The sequence below is a fragment of the Columba livia genome, unplaced genomic scaffold (genome assembly GCF_036013475.1).
Source record: "Columba livia isolate bColLiv1 breed racing homer unplaced genomic scaffold, bColLiv1.pat.W.v2 Scaffold_127, whole genome shotgun sequence".
NCBI lineage: Eukaryota > Metazoa > Chordata > Aves > Columbiformes > Columbidae > Columba > Columba livia.
The window spans coordinates 1,209,676-1,226,993 of record NW_027043024.1 but is presented as its reverse complement, the minus strand read 5'-3'; the positions used below and the strand labels follow the sequence as shown (position 1 = coordinate 1,226,993).

General features: G+C 53.5%; 1 protein-coding gene across 1 annotated transcript; it reads left to right on the top strand.

Annotated features, from left to right (window-relative positions):
- Window positions 1-1,563: 1,563 nt before the first annotated feature.
- LOC135577616 (SUN domain-containing protein 3-like) lies at window positions 1,564-15,391 on the top strand. The gene is made up of 8 exons (XM_065047748.1): window positions 1,564-1,618; window positions 2,733-2,941; window positions 3,331-3,415; window positions 3,798-3,913; window positions 4,750-4,917; window positions 5,435-5,527; window positions 6,219-6,315; window positions 15,180-15,391. The coding sequence occupies exons 1-8, from the start codon at window positions 1,564-1,566 to the stop codon at window positions 15,389-15,391; spliced, it is 1,035 nt and encodes a 344-aa protein (XP_064903820.1).
- Window positions 15,392-17,318: the final 1,927 nt, after the last annotated feature.

Here is a 17,318-nt window from a genome sequence, read left to right as displayed (position 1 = left end):
CTTGCAGAGAGGACTGCGAGACCCGCTCCTGCCAGGTTGGACTTTGCCTCCAAACGTGGCGCAGCCTCTTCCATTGTGACATCACCCACTGCCATTGTGTCACAAAGCAGCGTCAGCGCTGAGGTCGGCACAGCAGGGGATAAGACCAGGGGTCTCCCTGCGCCTTGGTCACTCTCGATCTTGAGGGAACCGAGATCGCAGAGTTTTTGGCTCATTCCTGAGCAAGGAAGATGCTTGTTACCTGCACCTCAGCAGGTACCAAGGGACACACAGAGAAGGTTCAAGGTCTGAACGGGTATGTTTGAAAACTCCTCCTCCCCTTTCCCCAGGTGTGTTTTCCACCTCGTCAGCTGGGGTGGGTGGAGGGTGGGCAGGAGAGGAACACGAGGGCAGCCTGAGAGCTGGGTCTGGAGCTGCTGGAAGGCAGCAGCCATCTTTCAGTCTCTTCATGAAATTGAGGGCTTGGCCCAGAAAGCCTTTGATCTCTGCAGAATAAGGGACACGTCCATTTTGGATGGGACAGAGAGAGTCCCAGGGGTGGCCCGGACACAGCCTGCCGCAGTAATTGTGAGAGCTCAGCTCCGTCCTGTGTTGTGCTCTGCAGGGTGGGTTCTGTCCCTGAGCCTGCTTGGTTTTCCTCTCCACGGGGACCAGAAGGACACCAGCGTGTCCTCTGTTGGCCGTGGGTCTAACTTGTGTTCCTGACAGAGGAGGTTTCCTTGGGAAACCTGGTCAGCTCCTCACCAGGGCTCTGCCTCAGAAAAGGGGCTCAGTGTCCTCAGAGGGGTGCAAGGAGTTCTCTAGGAGAACAAAAGGGATTGTTTATTCCTGATGAGTGTACGCTGTGAGCCTGTTGAGAGCCTCCTGGAACAGGCAGGAGGAATTTCGCCCTTGCAGAGTGGTGTGTGCTGTGTCTTGGCAGATCAGGCTCAGGGCAGCAGGGTCCAGACACCAGAGGGTTTCTTTGGTGCTTCCTTGGTTTCCCGTTGCTTGCCAGCACGCATTGACATTCAGCCCTCCCTCCCTCTTTCCAGTCTGCATTTGTCTGCCGTTCTGCCAACAGAAGGGCCAGAGATAACCCAGCTGCTAAAGAAACGCTGTGAGAGGGGAGATGCACACCCCCGCCTGGCAGCTGTTGGACTGTAGGGGCACAGGCTGAACCTTCTTTTGAGAGGGTGGAGAACAGGAGCAGCACAAGTGTCCATTGAATGCTGGGCAGGAGAAACAGGCATTTGTTATGTCCTTCCATTTCCAGAGAATCCCTCTCCAGCCCCACAGACATGAAGTGTGGACAGAAGTCCTGTTGCAACTCCTGCTCTTAGTCTGGAGTCAATCTTGAGCCCTTTGTCCCTAAGGAAACAATCTTTGCCGTGACAAATCCCCCACTGGTGCAGCTGGTGACACCTCCAGCAGTGACTGGAGCTGGTGCAGGACCAAGCCAATGCACACGGCAGGAACGCCAGGCTCAAGGTCTGAGTCCATGCTGCTGCTCTCCAGTCTGCTGCTGATCTGCACGGGAACCGCCAGCTTCACCGGCCTTTTCTTTATCTGCTCTGCAGGGAGATGAAGGCACTGAAGGTATCGACCCTGCTGCTGCTTCTCGGTCTCTTCTCTTTTGGTGAGTCTCTGCAGATCTCCGACCTGAGGACGGTGCTTTAGGAGGTACTTGGGGCTCCATCCTGCCCTGTTCCGCTTCCCCCGCTGTGAGCAGAGGAGCTCAGCCAAGAGCAGAAAGTCCCCACAGAGCTGTGCCAGTCCCTGCTCCAGCGGGACGGGTGTGGGTGAGGAAGGGCTGAGTTGCCTTCCCCAGGAGGGCTGAGCCAGTTCTCTTCAGCCAGGGAGAGGCCGTGGCTGAGCTCTCCTGCCCCAGGGGCTGAGAATCTTCTGCAGGACAAGGAGCACAGTCCAGGGCAGAGAACATCCTGTCGAGGGTTAAGATTGCGGGGTGACAATAAAACCCTGGCAGATGTATTGTTAACCCCCTCTCCCCCCCCCCACTTCCCCCTCCCTCTTCCCCCTTTTCACTAAGGAGAGGCAATTGGGAGGAAAAGAAGCACAGAGTGAAGAGAGTTGGAAAAAATTAAAGATGTTTTACTAATGCTACTAATAAGAATAGAGAAAATAATACAAAATATACAAAATCAATCTTGAAAGTCTCAGCAACTGCAGAGCCGGCAACCAAAGTCCTGGATTAGACTCTGCAGCCAATAGGAGCTGGATTCAGTCTGTCACTAGGCCTCAGTTCGCAGGGACGACTAGCAAGGTCCTCTCCTAATGTCGGCCATAAGCAGAAGGGAAAAGGGAAAAGCACACGAGATCCTCGTGATCTCCCACTTTTATATGAAGTTTTCACGTGAATGGAATGTTATACACAGTTGGTCAGTTTCTTGCTCACTTGTTTCTCGTCGCCCCTCTCGCGAGATGTCCATCCGTGCTTATCAATAACTTTGCATTCCATTGCTAGGTTTACCAAAACATGTGTCTGGTTCTCCAGGAAAATGCAGTTAATATGAAGGCTTTAGCTGACAGACAAAATTCACTGAAAGAGAAACTTGTTTTTAACAAAACCAGGACACGTCCATGTGTTGTGAAGCCCTTATGCCGTGATGGCCACTGTCAAAGACAATGAGAGACAACTAGGGCACTTGAGAGAGACACAGAAAGGGGAGCAGGCACCCTGGGGCATAACCCAGCCTTAGACCAAGTTTTAAGCTCTGGTGTGTGTCCCACAGGTATTTACCACTTGGGCCAACTTGGCAAAGAAAGCCTCTGGAGCACCGCAGCACAGTTACAAGACCTGAGCAAAACCCTGTCCCTGCCAGACCAGCTCCATAAGCTCCAGGAACAGCTTTACCATCTGCGCTGGAGCACAAAGGATGTTGCGGAGCAGGCTCTACAGGAAGGCGTGAAGCAGGCAAAGCTCCCAGGCTTTACCGGACGGGTAAGGGCACAAGGCAGAAGGATCTGCTCAGGGGTTTTATCCTCCCTCTGGCACGTATCCTACTCCATTCCCTGTCACAGCCAACAGGCTGGTGCTGCTGGAACAAGTGCTGCCATGGCCACACTTCCTTTTCCTCTTGCTCCACACGTTCCTATGGAGAAAAGAGAGTGTGACGGGAATGACAGCTGTCTGAGTTGTACCTTCCTCTGCATTCAGATCTCGAGTCCTCCGCAAAGGAGGACTGGAGAGAAAGACCTTCCAGGCAATTTGGGTGTTCCTTGCATCTGAGATGGGCCTTGTCCCTGTTCACCTTGGCTGGCCTTGCAGGGGAGCTGCTTGCCTCGTTCCTTTTCCTTCTAACAGGCACTGTCTTTTGTGTTCCTTCCCAGGCTGTTCAGGAGATCATCAATCAAGCCCTGGAGAGTCTGGTGGAAATCCAGGTCCCGATGCCGGATTACGCCCTGAAATCAGCAGGTGCCGTGACATTGTACATACAAACCAGTTCTAAAGCTCTTCCTGTCCAGATTGACAAGATGGGTGTTGTAACTTGCCCTGGGGTGGGAGAGAAGGGACGAGAAGTCAATTTGTGCCCTAAAAGTGCACCCACTGACAGAGTGTGTAACAGGCCAGACCCCATGGGAAGCTCAGAAAGCCTTGTTCACGTTCTTGTCTTTTTCCATGGCCCCATACGACATTTTAGTGACACCTTGCTGTGTGTTCCAGAGAGGCTGTGCCAGTAAGAAAGAGGGGAAACAACTGTGGGACATAGATGATAACTGAGAAACCTTTTCCAAGTCAACAGTGCAATATCCCTCCTGACAGTGCCTGATGACTCTGCTCATGTTTTAATTTCCAGGGGCTGCTGTCATTCATTCCAGGACTTCTCCATCCCTCCGGAACGCCAAAGCCAAACTCTTCTTCTATTCCCTGCCATTGATGGATTACATGAGGTCCCCTGAGCTTATTCTGGAGGTAGGAGCACCAAGAAGCAGTAAAACATAGGTCAGGATAATGAACCACACCTGCTGCTCAGAGTTGCCTTTCCCCGTATCTTTGATCCTCAAAGCTTCTTCTCCTGCCTCCTTCTTGCATGGACCTGCTTTCCTTCTGTGTCTCCCTGCTGAGTATTTCCTCTCCCAAAGTGCCCCAGGTTCTACGCGGGAGCTTCTGCCAGGCCAGGCTGCTCCTGCAGTCTGTGTCTGCCCACTCGCTGTGCAAACTGTCAGCACGGCACAGGAGGAGAATGGCAGAGGAGCCTGCAGAGCTCTGGGATGTGTTCTTACTGAGCAACAGCAGGTGCTGAGAGTCTGCACTGCTGGAGGGTCCCATGTTGGGCTCTCAAGCTGTCCTGGCCCTGCTCCTGAGCTGCCTGCACAATCTGAAGAGCTGGCTGGTGCCAGTGGAAGGAGGTGGGAGCGGATGAGAGGGAGCGAGTGCTTCCCCTGACAGGAAAGGTTCATCCAGGTGGGCCCAGAGCTGCCCCCTGCTCTGGGCAGGGGCTTTTGAGCCACACCAACCCTGGCTTGTTTTTGGTGAGGGCTCTGGACTGGGAGAGGCCACTGAGATTCTACAACTAGCACACCCAGCTCCCAGCCATCGAAGGGCTTCTCTGCGGAATTGTTTTGTGATACGTGAATTCTCACAGCTGCTGCTCTGTTCGGTACCCACAGAGTCCAACTGAAGGCACTGGCTGTGGTTCAGAGCAGAACTGATTGGCCAAATGATTATTAATCCTCTGATGCTCATGGCAGGAATGAGAGCCAGGGCAACCTTCTCCACGTCAATGTAGTTTCTTCTTCTCCTTTCAGCCAGAAAATTTTCCTGGAAACTGCTGGCCTTTCCCAGGAAGTCAGGGTCACGTGTTCATCAAGCTCTCTGTGCCAGTCATTCCAAGAGCAGTCACCATGGACCATGTCTCAGGGACAGCATTCCACGGAGAAAGTATCTCCGGAGCTCCAAAGGACTTTGCTGTCTACGTAAGTGACTTCTCTGGAGTTGGGGGCTGGGGGTTGCACAGCATTTCTAAGCAGGGAATGAAGATGGGTCAAAGAGTCCAGTGGCCTGAAGCTTCCTCCTGACTCTCAGAAGAAACAGGGTCCTTGGAGGCTTTCCCTTCCCATTTTATTCCTCTTTTATTCAATGTACCACTCAAGAACAAAAAGCTGCTCAGGCAAGATGCTACTCCAGGAGCCACAAGGAAAAGGAGCTGAACAGTACATGGTCCTAAACCTTCTTGGCTTCCAATCCCAGTGGCATTTGTGATCCTGAGGTTACCTCCCTCTCACTGGGAGTGTCTGCTCCTTTTCGGACTTCCAGCTTGGACTTGTTGAGTAGACAAGTGTAGCGTGCTGCCCAGCTGCAGCTTAAGTCTTTTCCTTGTGGTCATCGTCCTTGGACTATGTAGCTGAAATAACCCCGTACTTCACCGACTGAAGGTCAGTCTTCCATGATGCACCAGACGCTCTTGTTTTCTCTACCCCTGTTTTTCTGTAGGGCTTCAAGGAAGAACACGAGGAGCAGGGAACGTTCCTGGGACAGTTCACTTTCCTGGCACCACTGAATCCCAGTCAGACCTTCCAGCTGAAGGTATGGGGACAAAGACGGAGGAGAACTGTAGGAGAGGAGGAGAAATGCAGTTGGATGGGCAGAGGCTTCCCTGCCAAAGGGCTACAGGCAGCCCTGTCCTTGAGTGTGTGCCACACTGGCCTTTCTTCTGCTTTAACTTCCTGGTGGGAGATGTCTGGACTGCCGGTCTTCTCTTTCATTTTGGGTGCTTAGTGCTTAGAAGCGCCACAGTTGAAGCTGGAATCAGCTTGACTGTCTAGACCCCAAGTGCACACAAGCGGCCACATCCTGTAGGATGCATGACTGCTGTTCTGCCATTTAAAGACCAGAAATACTGGGCTTCCTGAGGATTCTGTTGGTGCTGGCAGTGAGTAGTGACAGGGAGGCCATTCTGTTTCTGTGGCTTTCTAGAGAAGGGAACAAGACATTATACTGACACCAGCACTGGATCTTCTGACTGTGGAAACGTGTGCCTCAAAGCAGGTGAGAACTTTCCAGTGTATTTGCTGAGGCATCTGGTAGCTGCTTCTTCCTTTGCTGTTCTCATGGCCCAATGGGGTAGAGCAGGATAAGAACATCTGGACCACCACAGGTCAAAGCACCCGCGGGGCAGCAGGAAGGAAGCTGTTGAACGAGGCCGTTGCTGTGGCACTTCTGTCAGTGCTCACGTGCCAGAGAGGAAAAGGCGACTCATTTCTTCTTGTCATTGCAGAACGAGCTCCCTGGGGTCATGAATTACATCAGGCTGCAAGTGCTGAGCAACTGGGGCCACCCGGACTACACCTGCCTGTATCGCTTCAGGGTGCACGGTGATCTGCCCAAAGATGGGGGAGACACAGCAGTTGCATCTGTCAATAAATTCCATTAATGTTCACCCAGTTGAGTTCCCGTCTGCTTTGCCTGTGATGCTGCCTGGTCCTCCCTGAGCTCACTGGAGCTCCCCGTCCTTCTCTAAACCCACCAGCTTATGGGAGACTTCAGGAGTCCGCAGCAAGATTGTCCTAATTAAAAGAAACAGGAAAACTCAGTCACAAATCTGCAGAAAGCCTGACATGCACACTCTTGCTGTGACACAGGAACATCAGCAAGGCCCTGCCTGGACACCAGAGATTAAATTAATGGGCAGTTTGCCTATGCAAGAAGCAACTAAGGATCGACTGAGTGGAACCATCTGTTGTTACCTGTTTTCACAAGAGGCACGTGCTGCTTCAGCTTCCATCTTTCAGTCTGTTGCCGATGAGAAAATGGAAGTGTGGGTTTTTGTGAGAAGGAAACCTTAACTGGAAAGTGGGTTCATGGACTTATTTGCCTCTCTGGGCACATATTGAGTTAATAGCCCGGGAACGTTACAGAGCAAAGCAATCCCAGGACACTTAAGAGATCCCGTAACCACACGAGTCTGTCTTTCCTTTTGACCCGAGCTCCCCAAGCCCCAAGGCAGGAGCAGGCAGGGCAGTCGTGCGCTCGGGCCGTACCAGGGAGGAGAGAACAGGACCAGCGCTTGGCACCCAGGGCTGGGAACAGCAATTTGTGCTCTGAGCTGGGGCTTAGTCCGTGTGCAAGCCCAGCACGGGTCCAGATACCAAACTGAGGGTGTCGGTTCACCCCCGGTGCCACACACACGGCACCTTCTTCCATCGCCTCCTCCGATGAGCTGTTTTGCAGCCCCTTCCAGCTCAGCCCAGCTCAGACACCTGCACTCTGGCTCAGGGCTGCCTGGGGCTGGTGACCCTCGGGGCAGCAGCAGGAACCGCTCTGACCCTGGTTGTGGGGCTGTCCCTGGGCTGAGCCTCGGGCCCAGGGCTGCTGAACTGGGCCATGCTGGGGCCCAGGGCTGCTGGGGTCGACAGGTCCCCCCGTCAGCTTTCCCACAGGGACCCACAGAGACCCATAGAGACCATAGGGACCCATAAGGCCCCATGGAGACCATAGAGACCCATACAGACCCATAGAGACCATAGGGACCCATAGAGACCCGTAGGGACCCATAGAGACCATAGGGACCCATAGAGCCCCATAGAGCCCCATAGAGACCCACTATACCAGTGTTGCTGTTCTCTGTGGTGCAGCGTGGTGCTCACCAGGCACAGCCAGAGCTGTTCCTGTGCCAGGAGAAGACTTCACACAGAGCCTTGGCTGATGGTGACAGTTCCCACCAGCCGTCCAGCTCTGGAAGGTCCAGGTGCCACAGAGGGGACACTGACTGGTCATCACTTCTCTTGCAGCAACAGGATTGACCAGCAGGAGGGAGGCAGGACCAGAGGGTCCATGAGGTCAGAAAGCACATCAGAGCGCTGGTACAGTCATGGTGACAGCAGAGGGAGAACAGAAAGAGATGCAGTGACCTGGCTAGGACAATGCTGCTGATGTGACGCCTGCCACACAAACACAGAGACAGATCCATCACCACATGGTGGAGAAGGCAGACGTTAGAACACATGAAGCACCGTGGATCAGCTAGAAACCATCCAAATTACATGTGGGAAGGATGTTCTACCTGGTGACAAGAACATCACCTGCCAAAGGATGAAACAGGAGAGCACTGGAAAATTAAAGATTAGTTAATTTGGATTAGCAGCTGACCGAACAATATCAAAACTAAATACAAATTCTGGATGGTTCCCTATCAACACAACAAGACATGCGTAGAAAGCAACTGAACAGGCAAGAAATAAATTGGTATAATATGTGTGAAATGTCAATGGCACAAAAACGCACCCTCCTGGTAGAAACTAAAGCTGCACTATTTTTCTAAAAATGCAGTACATTTATTATAAACATTCAGCCAGGGAAAAGTTAGGGTGACCCTTTTGTGGCAGGATCAAACTCCCCTCTCTCCCCCTCCCTCCTCCATCATGGAAGGAGTGGCCACATCTCCCTCTTTCTGCTACAGCTTCTTTCGTTTGGCCCCAGAGCCCCTGGCCAGGGCCGTTAGGAGAAGGGAGTGCTGAGGTGCCAGGGAGCCGCTGGGCACCTGCGGCCAGTGTGGGGGACACTTGGAGGCTTCAGGGGCAGGCACAGCCAGTGTGGGGGAGCAGAGAAGCTACTGGAATGCCCACAGTCACAGAATCACAGAATCACAGAATGTTAGGGATTGGAAGGGACCTCAAAAGATCATCCAGTCCAATCCCCCTGCTGGAGCAGGAACACCTAGGTGAGGTCACACAGGAACATGTCCAGGAGGGTTTTGAATGTCTGCAGAGAAGGAGACTCCACAACCCCCCTGGGCAGCCTGTTCCAGTGCTCTGTCACCCTCACTGAGAAGAAGTTTCTTCTCAAATTTAAGAGGAACCTCTTGTGTTCCAGCTTGATCCCATTACCCCTTGTCCTACCATTGTTTGACACCGAGAAGAGCCTGGCTCCGTCCTTGTGGCACTCACTCTTTATATATTTATAAACATTAATAAGGTCACCCCTCAGTCTCCTCTTCTCCAAACTAAAGAGACCCAGCTCCCACAGCCTTTCTTCATAAGGGAGGTGCTCCACTCCCTCCAGCATCTTTGTTGCCCTATGCTGGACCTTCTCCAGCAGTTCCCTGTCCTTCTGGAACTGAGGGGCCCAGATCTGGACACAATATTCCAGATGTGGTCTCACCAGGGCGGAGTAGAGGGAAAGGAGAACCACTCTCGATCTACTGACCACCCCAGAATGCCACTGGCCTTCGTGGCCACAAGGGCACAGTGCTGGCTCATGGTCATCCTGTTGTCCACCAGGACCCCCAGGTCCCTTTCCCCTACACTGCTCTCTAATATGTAATTTCCCAACCTATACTGGAACCTGGGGTTGTTCCTGCCCAGATGCAGGACTCTACACTTGCCCTTGTTAAATTTCATCAGGTTATTCCCCGCCCAACTCTCCAGCCTGTCCAGGTCTCTGGATGGCAGCACAGCCTTCTGGCATGTCACCACTCCTCCCAGCTTAGTGTCATCAGCAAACTTGCTGACAGTCACTCAATTCCCTCGTCCAAATCGTTAAAGAAGGGCAAGAAGGAGGACCCGGGTAATTATAGACCGGTCAGCCTCACCTCTGTCCCTGGGGAAGTAATGGAACAGCTTATCCTTGGTGCCATCTCAGGACATATCAAGGATAAGAGGGTTATTAGGGGCAGTCAGCATGGCTTTACCAAGGGTAAGTCGTGCTTGACCAACCTCATAGCCTTTTATGAGAAGGTAACAAGGTGGATGGATGATGGCAGAGCGGTGGATGTGGTCTACCTTGACTTCAGTAAAGCCTTTGACACAGTTTCCCACAGCATCCTCACAGCTAAGTTGAGGAGGTGTGGTTTAGACAATAGAGTAGTGAGGTGGGTTGCGAACTGGCTTAAGGAGAGAAGCCAGAGAGTGGTAGTCAATGCAGCGGAGCCTAGTTGGAGGCCAGTATCTAGTGCAGTGCCTCAGGGGTCAGTACTGGGGCCAATATTATTCAATATATTAATTAACGATTTAGACGAGGAAATGGAGTGTACTATCAGCAAGTTTGCTGATGACACCAAGCTGGGAGGAGTGGCTGACACACCAGAAGGCTGTGCTGCCATCCAGCGGGACCTGGACAGGCTGGAGAGTTAGGCAGGGAATAACCTGATGAAATTTAACAAGGGAAGTCCTGCACCTGGGCAGGAACAACCCCAGGTTCCAGTATAGGTTGGGAAATTACATGTTAGCAGTGTAGGGGAAAGGGACCTGGGGGTCCTGGTGGACAATAGGATGACCATGAGCCAGCACTGGGCCCTTGTGGTCCGGAAGGCCAATGGCATCCTGGGGTGTATTACAAGGGGGGTGGCTAGTAGATCGAGAGAGGTCCTCCTTCCCCTCTACTCCGCCCTGGTGAGACCCCATCTGGAATATTGTGTCCAGTTGTGGCCCCTCAGTTCCAGAAGGACAGGGAACTGCTGGAGAGGGTCCAGCGTAGAGCAACCAAGATGATGAAGGGAGTGGAGCATCTCCCTTATGAAGAAAGGCTGAGGGAGCTGGGTCTCTTTAGTTTGGAGAAGAGGAGACTGAGGAGTGAACTTATTAATGCTTATAAATATATAAAGGGTGAGTGCCATGAGGATGGAGCCAGGCTCTTCTTGGTGGCAAACAATGATAGGACAAGGGGTGATGGGATCAAGCTGGAACACAAGAGGTTCCACTTAAACTTGAGAAAAAACTTCTTCTCAGTAAGGGTGACAGAGCACTGGAACAGGCTGCCCAGGGAGGTTGTGGAGTCTCCTTCTCTAGAGACATTCAAAACCCTCCTGGACATGTTCCTGTGAGACCTCACTTAGGTGTTCCTGCTCCAGCAGGGGGATTGGACTGGATGATCTTTTGAGGTCCCTTCCAATCCCAAACATACTGTGATACTGTGATCCCCATTAAGATCATAGGGAAGATCCCGATTAAGGAAATTCGCACTAATAAAAATGCCAGGTTTATCCCCATTAAGCAGCAGCGAAGTCCAGCCCAGAGGGCAGTGAAACCCCTGTTATTTTGCATTTCAGAAGAGCCCGGGATGTTCATCCCAGTTTGAGAAACAAAAACGGGGCAAAACGGGGAATTTGCTACAAACACGAGAACTTGCGCGTCCCGGTGTTTCATCCGGGGGTCGCTCGGGTGGAATAAAACGCTCGAGGCCCAAAGGGATTCGTGATAAATCAGCGACGGGTGTTTTGCTTTCGGGTGTCAGTTAAACGGTTGGGTCTTTTCCTACCCAAATTATTCGGGATTCTAAAACCAGAGGGGATTGGGGGTAAATTGTGGTGCAGGGGGGAAAAGTGCGGGCCATGTGCCCCCTGTGATCCTCACGTCCCCTCCAGGTCCCCTGTGTTCCCCCAGCCACTGCCTGCAGCCAGTGCAATGATGTTGTTGGGCTTTGTGGGTGGGTTGTGCATTAGAGAGGGACTTTTGTGCTTTGTTGTATCTAGTTGTTTTTCCTGTACATAGTTTTGTTTCTTTGTGTGTTTGTTTGTTTTGGTAAATATATTGATTTATGTTTTTTCAGCCCTGTGCTCTCTGCCATTTTCTTGTATCTGCAGAGCTGTGGCTTCCGCTCACTCTGGGTTCCTGGTGCTAGAGGTGGCTGGGGGTGCTGGCACGGCCACCCCGGGGACAGGGGGTCCCTGTGCACAGAGGGCTCCCACTTGCAGAGACATGGCACTGGGCACCAGTGGGGTTGGTTCATGGGCTGCTGGAGAGCGGTGTCCCCAACAACAAAGCTGTCACCAGCAATGAGTGAGCCATGAGAGCCTTGGGAACGGCTTGTGCCGGGATCAGGGAGAAGGTTTTGCAGCTGTAGGTGCTGCTGTTTAAGGCTCTGAACCTACACATGCGCAGGGCTTTGGGGCTGTTCCCCACCAGGCTGGGGTCAGGACCGGGGTTGCTCCCAGCTTGCAGAAGCATCCGGGCTGGAGCCAGTGGGAGCTGTTCCTCTCCTCTGGACGCATGCAAGGACATTCGAGTCTTTTCCAAATGGTGGGGCCCAGCCCGACACACAGTGCTCCAGGTGAGGCTGCACCAAGCCTGGACCCAGTGGGACAATCCCTTCTCTTGGCTGGCTGGTCGGGCTGTGTTTGACATCCCCAAGACGACGTTTGCCCTGTCTGAGCCCGGGCACACTGCTGGCTCCTGAGCCGCTGCCTCCCCAGCACCCCAGATCCCTTTCTGCAGGGCTGCTCTCCAGCTGCTCCTCTCCCCGTTTACACTTGTGCAGCTGTTGCCCCCTCACAGGGGCAGAACCCACATTTGGGCTTGTTACACATCAACCCATTCATCATCACCCAGTGCTCCAGTCTGTCCAGATGCCTCTGCAGGGCCTCTCGTCTCTTGAGAAGCTCAACACGGAATCACAGACTGGTTGGGGTTGGGAAGGACCTCTGGAGAACATCTAGTCCAACCCACCTGCTAGACTGGGTTCATCAGAGCAGATGGCAAAGAATGGCATCTACGTGTGTTCTGAGTGTTTCCAGAGGAGGAGACTCTCCATCCTCTCTAGGCAGCCTGTTCCAGGGCTCTGGCACCCTCACAATAAAGAGGTTTCTCCTCATGTCAAGACAGAACCTCCTGTGTGTCATTCTGTGCCTGTTGCCCCTCGCCCTGTCATTGGGCACCACTGAAAAGAGTTTGGCCCATCCTCTTCACACCCACCCTGGGGATATTTAGCAGCATAAACACGATCCTCCGTCAGCTTGTCTTCTCCAGGCCAAACAGACCCAATTCTCTCAGTCTTGCCTCTTCAGAAAGAAGCTCCAGAGCCCTCATCATCTCTGTGTCTCTCCACTGGACTCTCTCCAGTAATTCCTTCTCCTTTGTAAGCTGGGGAGCCCAGAGCTGGACACACAACTCCAGATGCGGCCTCACCAGGGTAGATCAGAGAGGGAAGATAATCTGCCTCGACCTGCTGGTCACGCTCTTCCTAATGCTCCCCAGGAGACTCTTGGCCACAAGGGCACATTGCTGCCTCATGGTCAACCTGTTGTCCGCCAACTTGGGAGAAGACTTATCGGCTTCTCTTTCTGCTCAGGGCCTGTAGGAAACACCCACAACACGTCACCCCATGTTAGTCTGGCCCTTTGTTTTTACCCATAAGCTCTGGACTCATTTTTCATCCCCTCAGGCAGAGTTTGATACATTCAAGTTGCTCTCTCACATAATGCGCAACTCCCCCATCGCCCTTGCTGGCCTGTCTTTCCAAAAAAGTACAGACCCTTCTGTGACAGCGTTCCAGTTGTGTGAGCTGTGTCACCGTGTCTCTAGAATGGCAAAGAGATCGTGGCTGTGTGACCATACACGGATCTCTCGCTGTTCCTGTTTGTTCGCCGTGCTGCGTGCGTTGGTGCACAGACATTTCAGAGAAGGAATCGAGCGTGCAGGTTTCCCGTGAGGTCTGCAGAAGGATCCACCACAGCCATACACACCCTGGAGCTGGTTGGCCTTCTGGTCCTCATCTTGGGAGGCAGCTCAGGAACATTTGTCGCTTCTCTGGTTGGCCTGGCTTGTTTTCCCCAGTTGGATGTGTTGGCATGGGTTTTGCCACTTTGGACACTGTCCCCAAGCCCTTCATCTGAAAGCCCACCTCACCAAGTTGGCCAGCCTGCTGCCAAACATTCCCTCGCCTCTTCTAGACAGGTAGATCCCATCCCTCCCTAGCTGCTTATAGTCATCAATGTCCCATTGTCATAGCAGCCAAAACCCTTAGGACGCCACCAGCCACAGAGCATGGAGTTGATGTGCATTATACATCTCTTTCTGTCTGCGCCCTTTCCTTTAATTGGTAGAAGGGAGGAAAAGATGACCTGGGCATCAGATTTATTCACTTGTACCCCCAAGGCTTTCTGGTCTTCCTTGACAGTACCCAGGCTGGGACTTGCGGTGCCATTGGTGCCCACGTGGAAGAGCGGCTGTGCTGTACAGGGGCAGAGCGAGACCAGACCTGCAAAGGGATGGCCATGGACAGGGAGGTGAACTTCAGCTACTGCAGGAACCAGCTGGAGAACAACATTTGTGAGGGGTGAGGATGGCTGCCGGGCATGACAGGACGGTTGGGAAGAACCGCTCAAGGCTGCATGGAAGTAGAATTGGTTGGGATTAAAAATTCGGTGGAGGGGGCAGAGTAGGACCTCCATAACCAGCACTGAGGGGGTGTCATCCCCATCCCTGCTGCGCAGCCAACCCCAGAGTGCCCACGCAACCCAGGTGTGATGTCACGGCCCGTGTTCCATCCGCAGCGCTGGTGCCCGGCAACGACCACAACAAAGAGAATCCCACCAGCACTGAGCAAAGCCCATCCTGTCTTCCCTTTTTGCTTTCTTACCACTTGCCCTGTTCCCAGTCCAGCCCTTGTATCCCATTCCCCGTGCCTTGGCTGCAAAATCCAACCTTCTCACCTGCTCCCACCAACTCAGTCCCGTCTTTCCCTTCCCACTTTTTTTTGTTATGAAGGTCTTGAAGAAGAGGAAAACTGCACTGCTGGAGGTATGGCCCCCACTGCCTGGGGGGCTGGCGTGGCATGGGACCCCATTCTGGGGAGCTCAGGGGCCAGGAGCTCAGCTTGTCTTCTCCACCCAGCCCTGCAAGGCCACGGGCTGGGAGAAGCCCTTCTGGGCTGCTCGTCCCCTGCTGAAATCGAGCATCCCTGCCTGTGGGACACGTCTCCATGGGAGCCCAGGGCACCCCGGGCTCGTGTCAGAGGGATGCTCAGCGGGAGCAGCTGGTGCTGCCCGCAGCCTGAGCCCGTGCCTCCTCTGCCCCTTTCCAGGCTGGAGCCAGGGCAGCCCAGCCCTGCCCGGGGAGCAGCGCAGAGGCAAAAAACCCACCTGTGCAAGGTAAGGAGCTTCTGGGTCCCAAGGCAGGTGTGGGTCTGGGGTCTGTGCCTGGGGCACCCCACAGGGCAGGGACGTGTCTGCTCACCCCTGCCCTTTCTTCTCCCGCACATCTGCAATACCGTGTCACTCCCAAACCTGCTGAAGGGCACAAAGCGCAGGATCCAGTGGCTGCAGGTGCTGGCCCGTGGGTGCTGGTGGCCCAGGAGCTGCCCAGACTCCAAGCAGCTACTGCTGGAGACATACCATTGGGTCCTGTCACACCATAGCTCTCCCTGGGCAGCGAGAGGGGTTGGGGTGCTGAGACCCCTGTCCCACAGGTGCGCTGGGCTGGTCAGGGCAGGACCAATGCACTTTTCTGCTTGTATTTGCCCTTAGGACACACCACATCTGGCTGGGGAGCTGCATGTCCGGCTGCTGGGGTCAAGGAAGGAGAGATGGAGGAGAAGATGGACGTAGATGTGATGGTGGAAGAACAGATGGAGGTTGATGTGACGGTGGAGGAAGAGATGATGGATGTGGACGAAGGGACAGAGGAAGAAATGGAGGTAGATGCAGAGATCGAGGAGGCAATGGATGTGGATGGATAGATGAAGATCACAGATGGATGTACCAGCAGCCGGATAGGAACGTGCTCCCCAGCCACTGCCTGCAGCAGCTGCAATAATGTTGGTGGGTGGGTTATACATTAGACAGGAGCTTTCGGGTTTTTTGTACTTAGTTGTAGTTGTTTTTTCTGTACATAGATTTGTTTCTTTGTGTGTTTGTTTTGGTAAATAGATTGATTTATGTTTTTTCAGCCCTGTGCTCTCTGTCATTTTCTTGTATCTGCAGAGCTGTGGTTTCCGCTCGCTTTGGGTTCCTGGGGCTGGAGGTGGCTGGGGGTGCTGCCACGGCCACCCCGGGGACAGGGGGTCCCTGTGCACAGAGGGCTCCCACTTGCAGAGACATGGCACTGGGCACCAGTGGGGTTGGTTCATGGGCTGCTGGAGAGCGGTGTCCCCAACAGCAAAGCTGTCACCAGCAATGAGTGAGCCATGAGAGCCTTGGGAACGGCTTGTGCCGGGATCAGGGAGAAGGTTTTGCAGCTGTAGGTGCTGCTGTTTAAGGCTCTGAACCTACCCATGTGCAGGGCTTTGGGGCTGTGCCCCACCAGGCTGGGGTCAGGACCGGGGTTGCTCCCAGCTTGCAGAAGCATCCGGGCTGGAGCCAGTGGGAGCTGTTCCTTTCCTCTGGACGCATGCAAGGTCATTCGAGTCCTTCTCAAATGGTGGGGCCCAGCCCGACACACAGTGCTCCAGGTGAGGCTGCACCAAGCCTGGACCCAGTGGGACAATCCCTTCTCTTGGCTGGCTGGTCGGGCTGTGTTTGACATCCCCAAGACGACGTTTGCCCTGTCTGAGCCCGGGCACACTGCTGGCTCCTGAGCCGCTGCCCCCCCAGCACCCCAGATCCCTTTCTGCAGGGCTGCTCTCCAGCTGCTCCTCTCCCCGTTTACACTTGTGCAGCTGTTGCCCCCTCACAGGGGCAGAACCCGCATTTGGGCTTGTTACACATCAACCATTCATCATCACCCAATGCTCCAGTCTGTCCAGATGCCTCTGCAGGGCCTCTTGTCTCTTGAGAAACTCAACACGGAATCACAGACTGGTTGGGGTTGGGAAGGACCTCTGGAGATCACCTAGTCCAACCCACCTGCTAGACCGGGTTCACCAGAGCAGATGGCACAGAATGGCATCTACGTGTGTTCTGAGTGTTTCCAGAGGAGGAGGCTCTCCATCCTCTCTAGGCAGCCTGTTCCAGGGCTCTGGCACCCTCACAGTAAAGAAGTTTCTCCTCATGTCGAGACAGAACCTCCTGTGTGTCATTCTGTGCCTGTTGCCCCTCACCCTGTCATTGGGCACCACTGAAAAGAGTCGGGCCCATCCTCTTTACACCCACCCTGGGGATATTTAGCAGCATAAACACGATCCCCTGTCAGCTTGTCTTCTCCAGGCCAAAGAGACCCAGTTCTCTCAGTCTTGCCTCTTCAGAAAGAAGCTCCAGAGCCCCTATCATCTCTGTGTCTCTCCACTGGACTCTCTCCAGTAATTCCTTCTCCTTTGTAAGCTGTTGTCGAGGGCTTAGATTGCGGGGTGAGAATAAAATGCTGGCAGATGTATTGTTAACCTGCTCTCCTCCCTCCACTTCCCCCTTTTGCCCCTCCCTCTCCCCCCTTCCCACTCAGGACAGGCCATTGGGAGGGAAAGAATGACAGAGAGAAGAGAGTTGGAAAAATTAGAAATGTTTTATTAATGGTACTGATAAGAATAGAGAAAATGATACAAAATATACAAAATCAATCTGAAAAGTCCCAGTAACTGCAGAGCCAGCACCCGAAGTCCTGGAGTGGACTCTACAGCCAACCGGAGGTGGATTCAGTCTCTCACTGGCCTCAGTTTGCAGGGACAACTCGCAACGTCCTCTCCTAATGTCGCCATAAGGAAAAGGGATGAGATCCTCGTGATCTCCCACTTT